The sequence below is a fragment of the Dermacentor andersoni genome, unplaced genomic scaffold (assembly GCF_023375885.2).
Source record: "Dermacentor andersoni unplaced genomic scaffold, qqDerAnde1_hic_scaffold ctg00000467.1, whole genome shotgun sequence".
Classification (NCBI taxonomy): Eukaryota; Metazoa; Arthropoda; class Arachnida; order Ixodida; family Ixodidae; genus Dermacentor; species Dermacentor andersoni.
This window is the reverse complement of record NW_027315151.1, coordinates 20,445-41,082: the sequence shown is the minus strand read 5'-3', so window position 1 is coordinate 41,082 and position 20,638 is coordinate 20,445. Positions and strand designations below refer to the sequence as shown.

At 42.2% G+C, this 20,638-nt stretch overlaps 1 protein-coding gene across 1 annotated transcript; it reads left to right on the top strand.

Annotated features, from left to right (window-relative positions):
* The first annotated feature begins 188 nt into the window (after window positions 1-188).
* Window positions 189-18,136, top strand: LOC126531125 (uncharacterized). Its single transcript, XM_050178541.3, has 5 exons — window positions 189-3,097; window positions 3,228-3,365; window positions 6,199-6,318; window positions 7,850-8,110; window positions 11,136-18,136. Exons 1-5 carry the CDS (start codon window positions 1,858-1,860, stop codon window positions 11,915-11,917), a joined length of 2,541 nt encoding a protein of 846 aa, XP_050034498.1. The 5' UTR covers window positions 189-1,857; the 3' UTR covers window positions 11,918-18,136.
* The last annotated feature ends 2,502 nt before the right edge of the window (window positions 18,137-20,638 follow it).

Sequence of the window (20,638 nt, the reverse complement as noted above, 5' to 3'; positions counted from 1 at the left end):
TTAGCACAACGTGAAACCGCGCATACACGCCCAAAGGACCATTCAATTGCTCCAACACTGCCAGCTGCTGCACAGTATTTGCTCATTCCTGAGTTGCTTGTGCGTTGCAAATAAGTACGGTTCAATTGCTGCACTGTCATTTTCTTCTTTTGCGTTTTGTTTCGCTGCTAAAACCATTTTGATTTGAGACTCTGTATCGGGTTCTTATATGTGTCGATTTCGGTGTATCGTCCAAGAATTTGTTCGATGTAAGCGGGAGATGAGAGCGGTGCGTGCTATACTTTTTGCTTTCCGCTTCACATACATATTTCGATTCCTTTGTAATTTTTTGCTGCCATCGCTCGAGTTAGTTTCGGCCATTCCTTTTGAGCACAGGTGAAAATGCCTTGTTATAGCGCCGCGGGCTGAGAGAGTCCCAGTGAACACACATTCAAGTTCAAGAGCGGTTGAAAACAACATATACAATTGGTAAATCTATCGCGCAATGTCACGCAGTGAGCCTTCACCAAGCTGTGGCCGTTCGACACATTAACCAATTTAAACACAAAGCAAGCTATCCAAAAGTTTGCACCCTTGCAAGGCTTAATTATCGTGTCCCACAACGCCAATCGACATCGATCTATACTGCCCGCATTGCCTTTCTTCCGGGTCACGAAGGACATGCGCGTTTTCATGCAGTGTGAGATTCTCGACAGGAAAGTAGCAAGCGCAGAGTGTACAAGAAAAGAAGCGCAAGCGGGGCAGATGACGATTATCGTTAGGGGACAAAATAAAATCACCAAATGGTGCAAGCTTCTTAAAAGTGTCAGATGTACATTCCCCAGTTTAAACGAAGGTGTACGCGCGCACACACACGATGTCGACACGTAGCAGTATAAGCTACATATATATATAGATAATTTCATCACATGAACAATCCTTTAAATCCACACGCCAGCCTACCTACATGAAAATCTATGTACGCGCCTGTAGAACAATAAAAACATCCCAGTCACAAAAAAAAAAAAAAAGAGGACAGAACCTTAACGACGTGCTTTGATTTTTGCTGCTAGCTTAGCTGAATAAATTAAATACATCGTTTTTGTGTTTGTTGACCTTGGTGCTCAGTTCTTGCGTTTCGTGGCAAACTACAGCCTACAAAAGAATTAATGAAGGGTTGAAAATTGAGCAGGCTGACACATTTTCAAGCTTATCAAAAGGAGCACTAAGCAGACACAGGACGTGGCAGATACCTATTAATACCATAGAATAATGTTAATACAATCAACCGTGACCACCGCTATTAATGTCGCGTATTGCCATTCCTCCACTAAACATACCGCTTCAATCCCCCCCAAAAAAAGGGGATGGCAGCGCCGCCCCTCGACAGAAATAATTACTCTGTTTGATTGCCTTTATGCGCAATATCTTTGGAATTGTAGCGTATTCTTTACTCAAGGGATGGCGCTGTATTCAACTAGAAAAAAAGTAGAGGAAGAATTTTGAGTTGACGATCGTTTGAGAATACAGTGTACCTCTGGAATAGCGGTGGCGCAAAAACAAGGAACGTAATTAATTTTGTATTAATAGATGCTTATCGTGTTCGGTGGTTTGTTGGCCAGAACCGCAGGCCTTCAGTGACGGTAATAAGCACTGATGTGATTCTATATAACGAGCGCCAACCCCCCCACCTCTTATTGATGAAGATGTTCATAATATACATCCATACGCACATTCATCCATTCATCAATCCACTACGTTTAATGTGGCTAACCCGGCCAATTGACCCGGCTAACCGCACAAGGCTAATCGTCGTCAATAATCGTACGCCTATTTACGCTCGCTCAGTCGGCCCAGTCGGTGCAGCAGCGCGGAAATATGTCGGCATCCCGCCCCTTGAAGCGGCGCAAGGAGTACCTGGATCGTGACAAGTTCTTCCAGGTGCCTGTGTCAAGTCTTTACAAGCGACTGAAGGACCACGCCGCAGCAGCGTCAAATGTCGCGAGCACAAGTCGCTGCAACGGAGACGACTCTCCGGCTTCGGCAGAAACCAGCGCATCGTGTTTCGCACACAGCGACGACGACGATAACGACGGTGCCAATGGCAGTGCGGGTACAGTTCCGTGCAGTTCTGCGTCCAGTAGCACGCACACACGAAGTGACGACGAGCAAGGGAGCTCTGAAGATAGTAGTGAGGAGAGCGACGGCTTTGAGGAGGCACAATCTGAGAGCGGAGACAATCGCCAGTTTTCTGGTTTTAGCGTGGAAACCCTGCCAGGCTCACAAGTCACGAAAGCTGGCGCAATCGCAGCAGTTATGGCGTACGCTATTGCCCACGGTCTCACTTGGACGGCACTAGGTGATCTTTCAAAGCTTATTAACTTTCTCTTTGGTGCCAGTGTATTGCCGCGCAGCGAATACATGTTTCGCAAGCTTTGGAGCAATGAAGCAGAAGAAGTGCTTCGGTACTATTATGTATGCGAAACATGCAGCGCAGTAATGACGCCACAAGGTAAAATGGCACAGTGCCAAATTTGCGAGCATACTGAAAGACTTCAGGCCCTGAAAGAGCAAGGCTCATTTTTTATCATCCTTGACTTCCACAAACAGCTCAGCTTTTTGATAGAAAAAACTAAATCTGAGTTAGAGTCGAGTTTGGTAAAAGCACGACTGCCGGCATCGAAAATAAGTGATATAACAAATGCTCGGTGCTATGCTAAACTGAAGAAGGCAAGAAGCCTTGCGGATGATGACTTGACGCTGACCATAAACACCGATGGCAGCCCAGTCTTCAAGTCGTCAAAAACATCTGTGTGGCCTATTCAGTTCATTGTTAATGAACTGCCACCACACTTGCGGTTCAAGCACCCGGTACTTGCAGGACTTTGGTTTGGTAAGTCGCATCCAAACATGCAACTCTTCCTTGACAAGTTTGTGCAAGAAGTGAACAGCACGAAACCAGTGACATGGACTTACCAGAACAGGGTCCATACGTCTAGGCCTTTCGTGCTGTGTTGTTCTGTGGATGCGCCTGCAAGGGCAGCTGTGCTAAACATGGTGCCTTTCAACGGCTACTTCGGATGCCCCTGGTGCCTTATAAGGGGCGAGCATGTGGAAGGTGAGTAGTATATGCCACTTTTTTGCACTCTTCTCTAGAACCAACTATGTGCAAAAAGGAGTTGGAAGAGATGCACTCTTTGCGGTGTTTTATACAATTTTCACATTTTTTAATTTCTTATTTTCTTTAGGGAGCATGAGATACGTCACAGATGAGCCAGTTGAGGCACGGACTTCGGACCTCGTCAGGAGAGATATGAAGATGGCACTTGATTACAAAGATGTCATCAATGGTGTGAAAGGACCATCAGCATTGATGAACTTGAAAGGTAGCAAAAGCTAATTGTTGTCCTGTCAATTTGCTTATCATTGTTAACTGATTGCTTAACTGGTACGGTGCTGCACGGAGCATTTCTTATTGCAATTGAGTCTACTCGGCATCTAATTTCTTGATTGTGATTGCCTCCTGTGCATAGGCTGCAAGAATCAATTGCAGTCAAGCACTGAGATCTGGATTTGTCGCAAACAAAAATGCCCAGCCTTAATTTTGCTATTCGTTTGTGTTGTCTAAGGAACATGGTATTGCATATGACATTCTTGACATGGTGTCAAAAGAGCTGTCCATCAAACTAGATGTGCGAGTAGATTGCAGTGGCTACTTTTATGTTTTAGCCGATAGACTGATTTCACCACATTCAGAGCACATTTACCAGGGCCCTGTCAGCACCATGATGACAGCAATCCTTGGCGCTCTCACACACTTAAGTTCAAGGCAACATTAAGGTGAATGCTGAGAGCAAAGCCATTGGGGATTTTGCTGTGCAGTTCAGTGGGTATTTGGGAGAGTGCAGTGCTTCTGCTCTGCCCCACTTCAATTGAAGAATATTTTTGCTCTCGCTTCCCTGATTATTGATGTCGAGGGGTAAATTTGTCACGCAACATATGCAAAATGCTTCTTACCATAGTTGCCATTCAGCTTGCCAAGAGCTACCATTATGGGCATGCTTTGTGGCTGCAGTGTCCTAGTGAATCTCACCGTAAAATTTTGTCTTATCTGTTTTACCACAAGTGTGTAATTGTACTTACTGTGCTCATTCATAATAAATTGCACCATAGCCCTCAATTCGCTTGGTCACCGACCAAACTTAAAGAAGCGGTGGAACACCTCTGATGAAAAGAAAAAAAAAAAGAAAGACAGCACAGCCTTTCCTTTGCAATCGAGAGTTTGGCAAAAGCCCGGCTTGTCGGGATGAAACATGACAGACATACACCGACCAAGTAAAACTTGAAAAAGAAAAAACAATACATTGCGCCTTCCATACGGAAGCTTTTTCTTTAAAGCAGGGCTTTACGGCTTAAGACAAGAAGCTTTACTTGATTGGTGTATGTCTTTCTTTGTCAGTACTTCCTTTACTAAAGAGCTTTGGTTAACATGAATTTACTTTTCTTATTCTGCGCCATTGTTCCCAAACCCATCAAATGACTGGAATGTTTGAGTTGGATAAAAAAACTGGGTTCTTTGTACTCGGGCTGTAGGGGTGTGCAATCCTCTGACTGTACAGCACCAGCAGCAGCTCACAATTCACCTGGTTCGCCGATGCCGCTCCACAGCCTCAACATTAAAAAATTTTCCTTACTGTATAGAAGTGCATGCTGCCCGGCTGTCAAGTACAGACCACCTACCAAAGCACTGCACACCAAATCTACATCGGGATCCGGGACACCTTGCAACTGATGCCTCTGACATAACTAATGACTGTAAAAGGCCATGCAAAGTTATGCAAAAAGTGGCTAAGCTGGTGCCACTTCAGGCAGCAGCAGACATGCCGATAAACAATACATTTTGTCATCCTCATTAAATTACAGTTTTCTTTAATTTCACAAAAAGATCACATTTAATAAAGGAGGACCTGAACCTCGTGAAGTAGTGAACAGGGGAAGGAGGCATTTCTTGGTAGTTGGTACCAAGTTAAGTCGCAGGAAAAGTGGAGGTGGCCACTTGCATGGATAGCGGTGCTTGCTTGTAATTTTATGGTATGTATGCTTAGGCTGAGGAAGTACAAGTTAGCAGAAGTAGGATATGTTGTTGGCACTATATTTAGCTAAACATGAGCTATCATTGGCACATGCATAATTCTCATTGGCTCCTAATTTTGGCAAAATGAAATTGTGTAACAAATGTTTGCATTAGGTGTTTGTGTCGGTTTGTTTACTTTTATAAAAAGTGTGTCCTCTGGTGCAGTCACATGTTCTTGTGGGTTGTATGCAAGGTGAAAAAGGTCTAATGCGTTTCTCTTATTCTTAGTAAGCAATTGTTGTGTTGTTATGTCATGTGAATATTGCATTACGGGGAAAAAGTGCAAAGAAACAAGACAAGAAAGACGTACAGGACAAGTGCTGTCCATTTTTTGGTGCTGTTTCCCTGTAATGAAGCCATACACACAAGCTCTAGTTCAGACCCTTTTAAATGCGTGTTAGTTATCCTGTCACTGGTGTGACCTATGACAGTGTTGACATTTTTCTTTTTACATTTCTTTTTGCCATTATTTGGTATGTCTTCAGTTGCATTATTTTGTTAGTATTCTTGATTATGTGCCCTTCAAGGAGTACGAAGTGTCCTTGCGCTGTTATGAACAGTGCCTTGTGGACCAGTCAAGCTGTTTGTGGCTGCTTTTAGTCAAGTGTTTGTTTCTAGTGTATACTGGAAAAATAAAATTTCAGTTGAGCTAGACAGCACCTCAGTGGCATGAGCGCTATGCAGTGCTCTTAACTTCAGAATATTGTTGACTGTTAAATTTTAAAGCGAAATGAAAAGTTTTGCTGCTAAAAATGACAACAGACAGAAGGAGAAAACAGCACTTCCCTTTTTGACTATTATCACTTGTGGTATCAATTCACAGTGAATTGGAAAAACCTTACTCAAATTTCAATGTTTTCATAAGTTGCTGCTGCTTCACATTGAATCGAACCCAACCTGGCCAACTTTCACCATTTTAACAAGTAGGTGCTTGTATTTCTGCTAGCACTTGGTTAGTTGGATGAATGCAATACCTGCAGCTCATATTCTGAGATTTTATTTGCATGTTTTTTGCACAGTATGCTACTTTGATCTAACAATGCTAGGAACTGGCTTGACTTGCACAATGCATACTTTCTTTATAGGTTTGGATCTCGTGAACGGTCAAAGTGTTGAGTACATGCACTGTGTACTTCAAGGTGTCAGTAAACAACTGACTGAGGCGATCCTGACTTCTACGAACAGCAACCAGCGCTTCTATGTTGGTAATGTAGCAACTTGAAGTTGTATGCTGTTTATTTCAGTGTTGTTTGATCATTCACGTGTCATTTGGATATTCTGGTGCATAGCTTGGAGTGTAGCATGACTGCCTACATTGAGGACAGCAGAATAGCAGTCATCAAAAATGCATTGTGTGTCCAGTATACAAAACAAAAAGCTGGCTACAACAACAGTAGCTGCTTCTTATGAACACAACTTGAGGTCCCAGTTAGTCACGGACACTAGCACATCCTCCTGTATGTAATCATAAGGAAGTACTGTTCATGCACTTCATCGCTCAATTGAAACCTAATAGGCACTCTTTTGAAGCAAAGTAAATAAAGCTAGTTGCTTATTGATTACAGGCAGGGCCTTTTAATTTCAGGTTTCATATTTCTGTGAAATTTGGAAGGAGGCAGGGAGTAGAAATCCGCAGAATGTCTTAGTTTAAGAATAAAACCACACAGAAATTGGGGTTTTGGCTATCTAGCAGCCCAAAGTACAGTATGTACCTGGTAACTGTCACAAACGATTTAACACATGTGATCACCTCTTTGGATATCAGCATATTTAAATTGGCAAAATTCACTGGTACATGTAATAGCAAAGAGCTATTTGCAAGTCACGTGTCGTTTTATTTGTACAAATGCTCCTTATCAGGCATAAAAAAATTAAATAAAAACAAGAGAGACATGTTTGGCAGTGCCATATTTATTTTGTTCTCTGCACTTAACAAAGGAAAAAACTATTTGTGCACATGGTGTGATGCGTTTCCTTGTTTTGCATGCCCTTGTTGATGTTGATTATCACAAGAGCATTTCAGTGTTCATTCCAAAACCTGTTAGGTCTTTAGTCCGTCTCTTTGTCGTGTTATATATATATTTTTTGGTATTGCACCATATGTTCTTGCAACAAAATTATTTGAATGCCAACTAGCCAAGTCCGCCACCCTTCTTTTGAATGGAACTTAGTTGAGTAAATTGTCTTCAACGTCACAGCTACCATTCACAATGCAGAGCATTGTCGCTGCTGCGTTCAATTCCTTGTGCATTATCACCACCATTTACAACAGAATTCGACGTTGGGCTAGTTGGATTTCTGCTAGCTTTCCCACTTAGTTTTTCTGTGCCAGAACCGCATTTCTACCACCATTTACATGTGTGAGATGTGTTTGAAATGCAATGCAATGAACCATTGTCATAGTCATGTAAATGCCATGACTTGAGGTGCTGTCAACTGTAACTGTGACACGATTGCTTTTTACTTGAGCACACTTCGTGGCTGCATAGCGTATGACATGCATTCACATGAGGTGAATTCAAGTTCAGCCGTGCATTATAGTAACAAATGCACATGCAATATTAAAAAAGGGGGTCATAATTCATCTTCGAGGTAAGCTTGATGTTTAGAGTCACATCTGGAAATGTAGCTGCAAGCATGAAGATCACAATGTACTTCCTTGGTTTTGTTGAGACGTGTTTTTGGTAATTATTTTTTTGTTATAGGTGACTAACTCTACATTATTGCTGTTTGCAGGTGCGCCTTCAGTTGCTGCGAGGATAGAGTCACGGCTGCTTGCCATAAAGCCCCCACACTGCGTGACCAGGCTGCCGCGCCCGCTTAAAGATCGTGGCCACTGGAAGGCATCTGAGTGGAGGCAATGGATATTGTTTTATGCACTCCCTTGCCTTGATGGTATTCTGCATCCTGAGTATTGGAAGCACCTGTCTCGGCTCTCGGAAGGCATCCACATCCTTCTTCAGGAAGAATTGGGCGCCCGTGACATTGACAGAGCAGGTAATTCTCATTTGACCATGTTATTAGTAATACTGCATTGAATTCTGAAGCACTGCTGTTTCATAGTGTGTTTATGTGCTTAGGCACATGTGCATGATGTGCAGATCCCATGTATTGTGAGAATCAATGTAAGCGAAGCTTTCTGTGCTGGTTCCTTTGATCGACAATAATTAGTGGTGCTTTACGGTGAATGCTTAATTACTTCAACCTTTAGTCCAACACGAGAGTCTGGAGTTGATGTTAAACAATACCTTGCGTACTCCACTGCTGTTTGTCTACGTAGTACACATAACACACATGGCACATCGTATCGTGGCAGAAGCATTAAACTTCAGGATTACAGGGCTGTACGTGCCAAAACCACAATCAGATTTTGAGGCAGGCTGTAGTGGCGGACTCTGGATTAATTTTGACACCGTGGTGTTCTTTAACGTGGCCCTAAATCTAAGTGGGCAAGCGTTTTTTTCTTTCGCCCCCGTCAAAGCGCAGCTGCTGCGGTCGGGATCAGATCCATGACCTCGAGCAATGCCATAGCCGCAAAGCTACCACGGCGAGCACAGAAGTGTTGATCTGACGTGTGGCTGCTTCTGTCGTGTCACCAAGACCCTCCGGTGTGCTTTAGTTAATGCGGCTCTGCTTCTGCACGCCGTGCGTAAGTTGTCCGCTAGACATATTTGGATTATTTTATTTTTCAGATATAGCAGAAGCACACCCTACCATGCCTTGAACTTAAGTTTATCTAGTTTCCTTGCAACCGCTGTCATGTCTAAGGACCATTTAATCAGGTGAGGAGGAAAGTTTGCGCAATGAGCCTTTCCTCCTCTGGCTTGTGCGAGTCGGCGCGGCGCAGCTTGTACGTGTTGCTATTGCGTTCTGCAAAACCATTTGGAGATGTTTTAGCTTGTTCTCTGTGAAATGTATGTGATGTCAGTGCATACAAGGTCGTCGAGGAACCACTTTGTAGCCATTCGGCACAGCAGTAACTACAATATGCGGAAACTTCTCTTGAGTGCACAAACAAGCGACGTGCATCATCAGCCACGGTGTGTGTACGTGCTGTGAACTATTTTGATTATATCCATATGCATTCGACAAAGAGAAATCATCTCACTGTCTCATAGCTTGGTGTGGGAATTAAAACGTAACAGTGCATGCTTGTGTACGGCTGACCCAATGCATCTCCGACCCGTCTAAGCGCCAATGGTTATGAAATATTTGCGTCAGTCACCGGCATCCTTCTCTTGGATTTCAAGTTTAGTAGACTTCAAATCCACAAGAAGGATGTCGGATGAGAAGGATGATTTCAAGTCTAGTAGACTTGAAATCACTGTGAAGTGTCTATGCTAGCCTGCTGTCTGAGGCTGATGGTTTTTCTCAATACAGCAATCACTGCAGTTCGTAAAACTTCGTAGACCATATAAGCTTTGTGGTTTGGCATTGTGTTTTTGCTCTGTAAAACAGTAATATCCAAAGCGGATCGAATAAAATGAATCTGGCAACTATTTCTTAAAACAGAATTTCTATATGACAGGTGGTTGCTAGGATGAGACGAAAAAAAAAAAAAAAATCAGCTCTTATTCTCTTCTTTTGCTGGAAAAAAAAAAGGGAAAATGTTCTAACGCTACAATAAAACCTCGCATGGTCATGCCGCATGCTTGGACCGTGTGTTATATAGAACAAAGCGATCTATAACCCAGCATCTACCACTGCTTCAGAAAATCACGCAGTCTGCAGATGATCACTTAACCACTTGAAAAGTGTAATTCACATTGTACAGTATGCTGTTATTATTAACCAGAACTAGTTTATTCGTGGGCAGAAGCCTCGTCCAACAAAAGAGGTATATAGCCGTGAAATCTATCTGCAAATAAGTTTGAACACCTGTCAAATTAAACAGCACAACTTATTCTGTAACAGTAGAGAACCCACGCTTTTGGGGTAGTCATATGCTTCGAAACTATGCATTGCTGCTAAACCATAGCTTAAAATTACAGTGAGAATGCCGCAGTAAGGTCACTTTAATGAAACAAATTTCTAGAAATTCAAAACTCATCACCGATGCTGACATTAGGCTCAAACACGCGCACACATCATGCTTAGTGCTACGTCCGCCTCAGCACTGCAGAAACTCCGGCCACGCTGACTTCAATTGCTTCAGTACGTCTCACAGAACTGTTTCCCATGTAGCAGATGCCAGGTCATGCAAAGCAGATAGCGCGAGTACGAGAACAACCAGAAACTGCCGGCGATTGTACGCTTAGCATACAACACAGAGTGCTCGCCCAAGCCAACATGCCGACTGTCCATAGATGGTGCCACTGCATACGCAGTATGGCAGCGCCCATAAAAAGATGGTCTATAGTAGTAGCGTTTCCTTGCCTTCTCATGTCACCTTTTCCCTATATCACCCCCCTTGTATTTGTATGAGAACTGTGAGCGAAGGGTGGCAATGCTGTTATTCACTCATTTCGCGACTGCGTCAGTTCTACCCATTCTCTGCCTCCTCTCCTCCTCTCATCCATTCTATCTAGCTTCCCTCTGCAGACTTGCACTTTAGTAGAAAAGTAAGCGCACGGGAGGTCATGGATAATTACAGCTGTCAAGAGGCAAATTGGCAACGCCCAGGGAGCTTCAGAGGACATTGTGCACATTTGACACGATGTAGTCTAGAAGTTTCTCACATCTCTTTTCTTCTTGCCACGCTACTTCCATGCATACACACGCTCTGAGCCACCCCCCGACACGGTGTGCCAGAGAGCAGTGGGAAAGTCGAAGGAAGAGGCAAAGGAAACTTCACTTTAATAAAGAACCCTAGATGGTCACGATTAATCTGGAGAGCCCTACATTTGGCATTCCTCATAGCCTACAGCACAGCTGGTGGATGTGAAAACCCATAAGTTAATTGCAAATTCTGTTTAATGTTAACAGAACTTAGATTAGACAAATAATTATTGGAGTGTGTTAATGCTCTTTTGAAATGCTGTCAAACACTTGCAACAACTTAAGGCAATGCTTTCTTTTTCAGAGGCCCTCCTGAGCAATTTCGTTTGCCGCTGCAAGACATTATACGGCACAGCATTCATGACGTTCAATGTCCATGCCCTACAACACTTGGCAAACTGTGCTCGCTCACTTGGACCACTTTGGGCACATTCAGCGTTTGTATTTGAGGGGGGGAATGGAAGCATTGTGCGCCTCGTGTCAGCTGCAAACGGGCTACCACGGCAGATAACTGAACGAGTCATCATGGCACAAAAGCTGAATCAGCTGATAGAAAGTCCCCTGTTATCTATTCAAGAAAGAGAGCTTTGCAATGAGTTCATTGGGTACCCACCCATAAAAAAGGCATTACATGTTTGCAATTTGACTTTGCTGGGAAAGGGAAAAGTTACAGCTCTCAGTGCTAATGAACAGGACAAACTTCACCATTCTTGTGGGATATCCATAACAAGGGCAGTGGAGTATGAGCGTTTCATTATGAAGAAACAAGTATTTCACAGCACTGCCTACCAAAGAGCAACAAAATCTGACACAAGATTCATCAGAACAAACACTGGCTGCTACAAATGCATCGAAAAGATATTCTTTGTAAAAGAGGCAGACATTTGTGCTCTCTTCTGCAGGCCACTAATTATTGCAGATGCAACTGCAGTGCCTCCTCACATTAAGGAATGCTTCTTGTCACCGGACAGAAATTTAGATTTATTGCTTCCAGAGGAGGTGGCTGACACCTGTATGTATATCAATTTCACAAATGAAGGAAAAACATTCATTTGTGACTTGCCAAACAAAATTGAAAGAGATTGAATTTGGTTATGAATGCATTAAGAGAGAGGAACGAGAATTTTTCACTCAGGTGGGAGAGGGACGTTAACACCGATGCACGTCACTAGGTACACATGCTGCGCTGTCATCTCCATAGGCAAGCAGTGACCTTGTGCAAAGTTATGTCTGCTCACTGCATTGCTTTCTTATAAGCCTCCATTGACTGCATCAGTTTTGCTGTGGTGGACATAACATCTGTGCGTTTAGTTCATTTCTGTATTGAGAAATTGTTTGACATAAAAGGGCTTGTTAATTTTAAATTTGCACCACAAGTTCAGGTAGTCGACCAGCATATTTACAGTATTTACAAGTAGTTATGTGATGTGGTTAGGAGTAAATGCCTTACTCTGTGAATGTGCAGTGGGCTTGTGCACCACAGCAGTACCTTTGCCAACACAGCACTCAGCATGTGGCACTTTTTGACAAAATGTGGGATGACAACCGTACAACGTCCCTGCTCCTCAGATCTTGCCCCCTGCAACTAATTTCCTAGGCTAAAGCAAGTGCGTAGCTTTTTGTATGTCATTTTTCCTTTTCTGCAAAGCAGCAAATGTTTGATATTTTTAATGACTCATTCATTGTTAACAGCTTTCATTTTTGAAATAGCAGTGCGTTTCCTATTTTCTGTTGCCAATTACTGTCAATTTTTTTTTCCTGTTTTTGAGTATATCAATGCATGGCCACAGAAAAGCTATATGAAACATCTTATTTTTTGGCATGGAAGCCAAAGGGTGCTTTTCTTGTTCTCCATGTGGTAACTGGCATTGAAGAATGGCAATTGCTGAGGCACTTGCTACAGTGTGTTTCTTTTGAGCCGTATCCTTGCAAGGGAGGTTGGCAAAGGTTCACATTATTACTCGCTATGATCAGCACTACTTGGATAAAGCTCCGAACATGACATGCTAGAGCTTACCTGGTCTAATTGTTTAGTTGAATGGAACAAACATCAAAAACACAATTCCAGCAATTGAAAATGTGCAGGTCTTCATTGTATCTTGCAACTCTGTGCTGCCATATTAGAAATCCAGGGGAACCAGATTTCTGCTTGTTCCCGCCAACAAATGTCCCCCCAAAAATAATGTTATAGTTCTTGTGAACCTGGCACAATCTAGAGGTGCTGCGTTCATACCAAATTAATTGCACTTTTCGTTTGTTTGTGACAAATGAAAGTGAAACTTGTCCTTGGCACAAAAAGGGTTAAGAGAAAGCCTCTTTAGAATATAGAGGCGCTAAAGAGGAAAACAAATGAAGCACTGAGGGCACTCGGAAAAGTGTACTGTGTTTCGGGCAACGTTCTTTGTGGGTAATTAATATTTGGCAATGCTTCACTAAATGTGCGAATAAAAAAAGCAATTCTAATTCATTTTGGGTCTCGTAAATGCAGCATACTTTAGAAGGTAGGTGACAAGAATGCTAATGCAAGTGGTTGGATAGTGCCTCTGAGCTGGTAGAACATTGTACTGAACAGTGCACACAGAGTGATAACATATGATTTTACTTCATGCCATTGCAGCTTCAGCATTTCTTGTACCAGAAAATGTGGCTATGACACGTTTGAGATATTGAAAGCCCAGTCTAGGCCTCATCTCAAGTAGCTTTAAAATGTTGTGTTGGAAAAAGCAGCGTGGTTAAAGTAGCCAGCATGGTGCAGGCAGAATGAAAACATCTAGGAAATTCAAAGATTTCTCTGCAACAAAGTGAGACAAGTATAAAGAATAACACGTAAAATCTGCACTGCTGTACAGGACTGAACAATCCTGAATAACAAGACCAGAATTTCGAAGAAATGTGAAGAAATGGACGTGATGGTTCATGGATTTAGATTAATTACAATTGAGAAATTCACTGACATTCTAGCAAAGATGTCGATGATGTCAACCATCGGCTTTGACGGTTTGGCCAGGTATTGAAAAATGGTAGCTGCTGCTTGAGAACTGAAAGCTGGGCTAGCTGATCTTGATTCACATTGAAACTTCAGTGTAAAATGGACATAGAACAGCAAACACATGGACATTGGTATCCGTGCTTACTTTGTTCTCTTTGCCCTTTTTGCACCTAAATATCAACATGACAGCTCTTATATTGGCAAAGAGATATCGACAACTAGCTTTAGTGGCAAGAAGGACTGTGGTCTGCCTAAGAGGTGGCAATACAGTATGCACAAACCTTTAAGCATTAGGGCCCTAAAGGAAGACTGGGTTGCTGAGAGGGCAACATAGAGGCAACTGACCAATGACCTAATTTACAAATATAGCAACAGAGAGAAGGATAATGAAGGTGGGAATGCTAATTAGGGATTCTCTGTAAATGTTTGTTGTATTCTACATAATGTGAAAGCATAAAAAAAAATTTTCATCAAGATATTGTATTGCTGGTGATAAGTGACACTTGGATATTGTTTATGTGATCAAACATATTATATTGGGTGTAACTGTAAACGGGAAGAGAGCGGTCTGGGTCGGAGAATAAACGGGCATAGCCGATATTCCAAAAGACATTAAGAGAAAGAAATGTAGCTTGGCAGGCCATGTAATCGACCATAGGAGTTAAAGAATGTGGGTGCCAAGGGAAGTGAAGGGCAGTCGAAAATGGCAGAAAATAAGGTGGGGTGGTGAAATGAGGAAATTGGCAGCTGCCAGTTGAAGTAAGCTAGTGCAATACGGGTAATTGGAGATCACTTGGAGACGCCTTCGTTCTGCGGTGGGCATAAACAATGTGCTGATAGTTATGACAATTTGATTATGCGCAATAACCAACCCTTATATATAGCTTTCATTGATTACGAGAAAGCGTTTGATTCAGTCGAAAACTCAGCAGTCATGGAGGCATTACGGAATCAGGGTGTAGATGAGCCATATGTAAAAATACTGGAAAATATCTATAGCGGCTCCACAGCCACCGTAGTCCTCCACAAAGAAAGCAACAAAATCCCTATAAAGAAAGGCGTCAGACAGGGAGATACGATATCTCCAATGCTATTCACAGCATGTTTACAGGAGGTATTCAGAGGCCTGGAGTGGGAAGAATTGGGGATAAAAGTTGATGGAGAATACCTTAGCAACTTGCGATTCGCTGATGATATTGCCTTGCTTAATAACTCAGGAGACCAATTGCAATGCATGCTCACTGACCTGGAGAGGCAAAGCAGAAGGGTGGGTCTGAAAATTAATCTGCAGAAAACTAAAGTACTGTTTAACAGTCTCGGAAGAGAACAGCAGTTTACGATAGGTAGCGAAACACTGGAAGTGGTAAGGGAATACATCTACTTAGGGCAGGTAGTGCCCACGGATCCGGATCATGAGACTGAAATAACCAGAAGAATAAGAATGGGTTGGGTTGCGTTTGGCAGGCATTCTCAAATCATGAACAGTAGGTTGCCACTATCCCTCAAAAGGAAAGTGTACAACAGCTGTGTGTTACCAGTACTCACATATGGGGCAGAAACCTGGAGGCTTACGAAAAGGGTTCTGCTGAAATTGAGGACGACGCAACGAGCTATGGAAAGAAGAATGATGGGTGTAACGTTAAGGGATAAGAAAAGAGCAGATTGGGTGAGGCAACAAACGCGGGTAAACGACATCTTAGTTGAAATCAAGAAAAAGAAATGGGCATGGGCCGGACATGTAATGAGGAGGGAAGATAACCAATGGTCACTAAGAGCTACGGACTGGATTCCAAGGGAAGGGAAGCGTAGCAGGGGGCGGCAGAAAGTTAGGTGGGCAGATGACATTAAGACGTTTGCAGGGACAACATGGCCACAATTAGTACATGACCGGGGTAGTTGGAGAAGTATGAGAGAGGCCTTTGCCCTGCAGTGGGCGTAACTAGGCTGATGATGATGATGATGATGAACAAAAAAAAAAATTCTTTTGTAAATAGGAGGCACCTTTATTTCACCTATGTTAACAAAAGTAGTTTTCCTAAATTTTGTTCAAGCTGTCATATCTGCATTTCATTTGCTTGCATTGTAAATAGCTTGTGTTGCTGTCTGCCTGTTTTTATTTCCATGTACGTAAAATTTCCATGTATGTAAATTTCCATGTATGTAAAACTGGCATGTATGTAGGAGTACTGTAATAGCAAACATTGCCCATTGTCTTCATTCCATGATTTTTGTTTTGAACTTGTATAAAACTTTCTTTTGAAGTGCTAAAAAATTTTTGTCAGATAACTTTTTAAGCATGGTTGTTTCCTTGGTACTGTAATTTCCATGTGATTCACTAAGGGGTATTATGAAGTGCCTGGCAGTATAGTCATATATGCTTTTATTCTGCTTTATTTGCTACCCGCCATGATTGCTTAGTGGCTGTGGTGTTGGGCAGCTAAGCACGAGGTCACGGGATCGAATACCGGCCATGGTGGCTGCATTTCGATGGGTGTAAAGTACGAAAACACCCGTGTACTTATTAGATTTAGGTGCGCATTAAAGAACCCAAGGTGGTCCAAATTTCAGGCGTCCGCCACTATAGTGTGCCTCATAATCAGATCGTGGTTTTGGCATGTAAAATGCCATAATGTAATTTAATTTGCTTCATATGCTTGGTGTTCTCAGGAAGCCTGCAAGGAAACTGAAACAACAGTTTTTTTTTCTCTCGCAGTTTAGTGCTATGTGCGCTCCTAAATTTTGTCTTTCAGTGCAGTCATTACATTACAGCCTCTTGTAATGCTGGCATATGAAGTTCATTTGTGCTTATGAAGTTGGAGCTCAAACAAGTTTGCGCTATTAGCATATGACATTTTCGCACGATTTTCAGTACAGTCTGAAGTGCTGGCCTCCTCAATATGTTTCAGTGCCATGAGCACCATCAATGCCTCTTCCTCGGTCGCATGTCATGTACTGTTAGTGCAAGTTTGAGAAGTGTATGAATAACAAACAATCACATTTAGCTACTATAGGTTCTGTCGATAGAGGATAGTGCCAGTTCCAAGTGTGAAACATCCATGCTGAAGTCGGGAAGCATGAGAACATGATCTAAATATATGGCCTTTACTTAGTTCTCCTAGACTTAGTGGGCTACAGTAGTTCATTTGTGATGAATTTGTTACTTGGTGCCCCTGTGTCGGCTTAAACTGCTGCCCTATAGGGTAGCAGTTTTCATGTGACAAGCCTGTTATATGCCGCTGCAATGCAGTTTACATGCTAATTATGATGAACATGCTCAAAATTTTCGGCATTCATTTTATGGTATTTTATTTCAGTGGGTACTGACGAGCTTACAAAATGGAATTCCATAAGAACTTTTTGCAGTGTGGCAGCCTAATCCAGTTCTCTTAGTCTCACATTATGTGATCTGCACAGTGTACTTTTTGTGGGAGGGAGAGAGAAAGAGATAAAAAGAAAGATGTTAATAAATAATGAAAGGCAACCCCTATGGAACTTGTGATGAAGTGCCCATGTTACGTGAATTGTTTCAATCAACAGGTATAGGATCAAGCTGTCGTATATGGCGTTTTGGTGGGTAAGGGTACCTCTTGGAAGGCTAATCACTTAGCGTAAGAATTGAGCTCTGTATCCCAGCAAGGAAGGTCTTTTGCAGTAAGGAGAGGGCAGGGCAGTTTGATAGCAAATGCTGGGCTGGGGCTAGCTCATCCGTGTCGCAAGTGCCACAGGTTGTGTCTAGCGGCTTGTCAATGTATTAAGCTCTAAATGGTAAGCTGAATTTACAGTTCTTGTAAAGGTTCAGCTTGCAAGCATTTCAGCGCATGGGAAACATAACAGGCCTGTCAATGTGACCAATGGTTTGCAAGTGCTACTTGCTGCTTTATTGTGCATTGTGAGAAAACAAATCTGCTCTGGTTCTTTTGTGTCTCTTGACAATGCATCCAAAATCTACAGATGCAGTGTTGCAGCAATTTATATTCTGCTGTTAATTTCAGCATACACGTCTACTTTTCTGATTAAGATATTTTGTCAATTCTCAACAGTAACAATATATTGGCACTTTCTGTGAATGAACATCGGCACCTTTCAATGCACCTAAGGTACTCTTACATGTTATTCTGTTGGTCCACTGCGAAGCACATGATTAGTGAGCTCGTTTCTCTACAGTATGTTTTATGATTGCATAGTAGCATTAAGGTCTAAAACAGTTCAAGTCCTGGAACATTCCTTGTTTGCCTAAACTGAAAAGATAATGTTTTACCTGTTATATGTATTTTGAGTGTATGTAATGTTGAATAAACAATGCTGACAAGATCAAACTTTCTGAAGAACTTATTCTTCGCCTAGTTGGTGTTTACTGAAAGACATGTATTTACCAAAACAATGACGTAGCATAGACAGGAAGATCATGGCCTCAAGTCACCGATATTGAAACGCACCTTTCTGTTCTAAAATAGGTCCACTGTTTTATTTGCTAGGGCATGTTGGCGGGTTAGTTGGTTTGTATTCATAATGGACACGGAGCAGTGCGATATGACAGGGACGAACATTAAGAAGTGACATACACAGTGCAATAGCACTGTGTATGCGTCTTCCTAATCTTGGTCCCTGTCGTATTGCACTTTCTGACAAAAGATGTAATAAATAGTTTCAAACTGCACAGAACCTGAAGTGAGATTTTGGTGGAAATTAAAAGACCATAATTTATAGTGATCGAATCGAACACATTGTTTGTGGTTCATATAGGAATTGCCAAGTTTAGATCGCCAGGAATAGTAGTGAGAAATGGGATTTTGTGACACTTTACATTGAAACAGTGCTAGGGCTGGATTCTTACCACGCAACTTCTATAGTCAGCATATTATTTTAAGTGGTATTCCATATATTTTTTAGGAGTTTGTGTTTTATTCCATGCATACAGTGATATAAAAGAAATTCGTGCTTAGAAGCTGTGCCGCCTATGTGGCAGCGAATGCAATAGTAAAACTGGCATCCCTCCTTGCGTAGAGATGTGCATTATGCTGTTTTGCAGATTCTTATAAATGTAAGTGCTTAAGCGTAGTCAGGGTAAAATTCTTTGCTCCAGGTCGCTTAACTTTTCGAGAGACGATGTGCTTCTGCATGGCAACATGCTGAACTGCGCGTCACTTGTCAAAGTACAGTTCACTGTAGTAAAAGCATCATTTCGCATTTGAAAATGTAGCTTTTTTGTTAGAGAGTACATGGCTTGACTTGTATATGACCAAAGCTGGACAGGAAACCATGAAGGCACATCAATGTTACTATTGCAGAAATAGTTGAATAGTTCAACGAGCATGAACCTCATAAACATTGACTTGATAAACAATATTATTTCTTATGGCTAAGGTCGCTCTAGTCAGCTTCCCATAAATGCTGGTGTAAATTGCCATGGCATTTGCCTATCATTGTTTACAGCATAGGAAACAGACATGGTTGCGATTGCATATTGAAAAATTCTGCTTAAGAATGTTCAATGTTCGTGTCACCTTTGTAGTATTTAAGAGCCTTGACCAGAAAAGCCTGGACTATTAATGCATTTGAAAATATGGGTACAACAAAACTTGCGTTGTTGGTATTCTTTAGTGACAGCACCATTGACTCCAGCACAATTTCGTTTTAATAAGCACAAGGTAACACACCCTCTTGTAACAGTAGTCCTGATACAGGACACTACTGGTGATTTGTGATTAATTGGGAGACCTTTAGCATCTGCTCGGTCACCTCGTGTGCAGCAGTGTTGTAATTGTAGCTGTTCATTACACTACATTGAACAGCATTACTTACGTGCTGTGACTATACCCGAGTTGGTGCTGACCCCATTCGATGAAGTCAGAATGTTGTGGGGTCGAAGTGTGTTTGTTGGGGGTTAGACCAAAAGGCATGCATGGACACGTTAACATACGTACCGCATAATACTGCTGAATGCCAAAAATCCAGAACATCATTCTACATAAAAAATTTTAACTATGTGGTTCAGTTTTCATTTTCAGCCATCAAATAATGCAAAACAATTTTATTCATAACATAATTACGTTTAATATTCCAATTGTATGGCTTCCTGATTTATTCACAACTGAATGAAAATTGAGCTTCATATTCCAGCATATAAAATTGCTAGCTGTAGGCTTTTCAGTTAAATGTTCTTAAATCTGCATTTAAAGCAGTCAAACTTGGTGTACCAAAAATTTGTTGCTTTTTCCCAGATACAAGTACTGTCAATTTTCATGCCCAGTATGTTGCTTGCTGCTACACACTGTCACCCATCACAGCCACCACTCCTTAAAGTGCACCCACCATTGTTGTTTCCGACCCACTATCTGGCTCTAGCTATTTCCCAGCATAGCACACTGCAGCCCATCATCCTGCACACTATACCCATCTACTGCCCATTCCCTCCCAGTATGCCTGCAATGGTGGGCACAGCCTCCCAGCATAGTAGAACGTTACCCACCATCCTTTACACTACACCCACCATACTGTTTGCTGCTTCCCAGCATTGCCCACCATGGTGGGCACAGCCTTCCAGCATTGCCCACTATTTTCACCATGATTTCCATCATGCCCCTTATGATTTCCATTATACCCATTATTATTTCCAGTACCCACCATGCTAGATTTTCCGATAGGGATGTGCATGCTTAAAACGCGTTTTCGCACAAATGCGTGCGCGGGTGCTAAAAAGAGCAGCATCGGCATGCTTAGCACGTCGTTTGGTAGAAATCCACGTGCGCGTTCAGCCAAAAGCACCATTTGCATGCACATCTTGTGGTTTTGCAGCAAACTTCATCCGCGTCTACCAA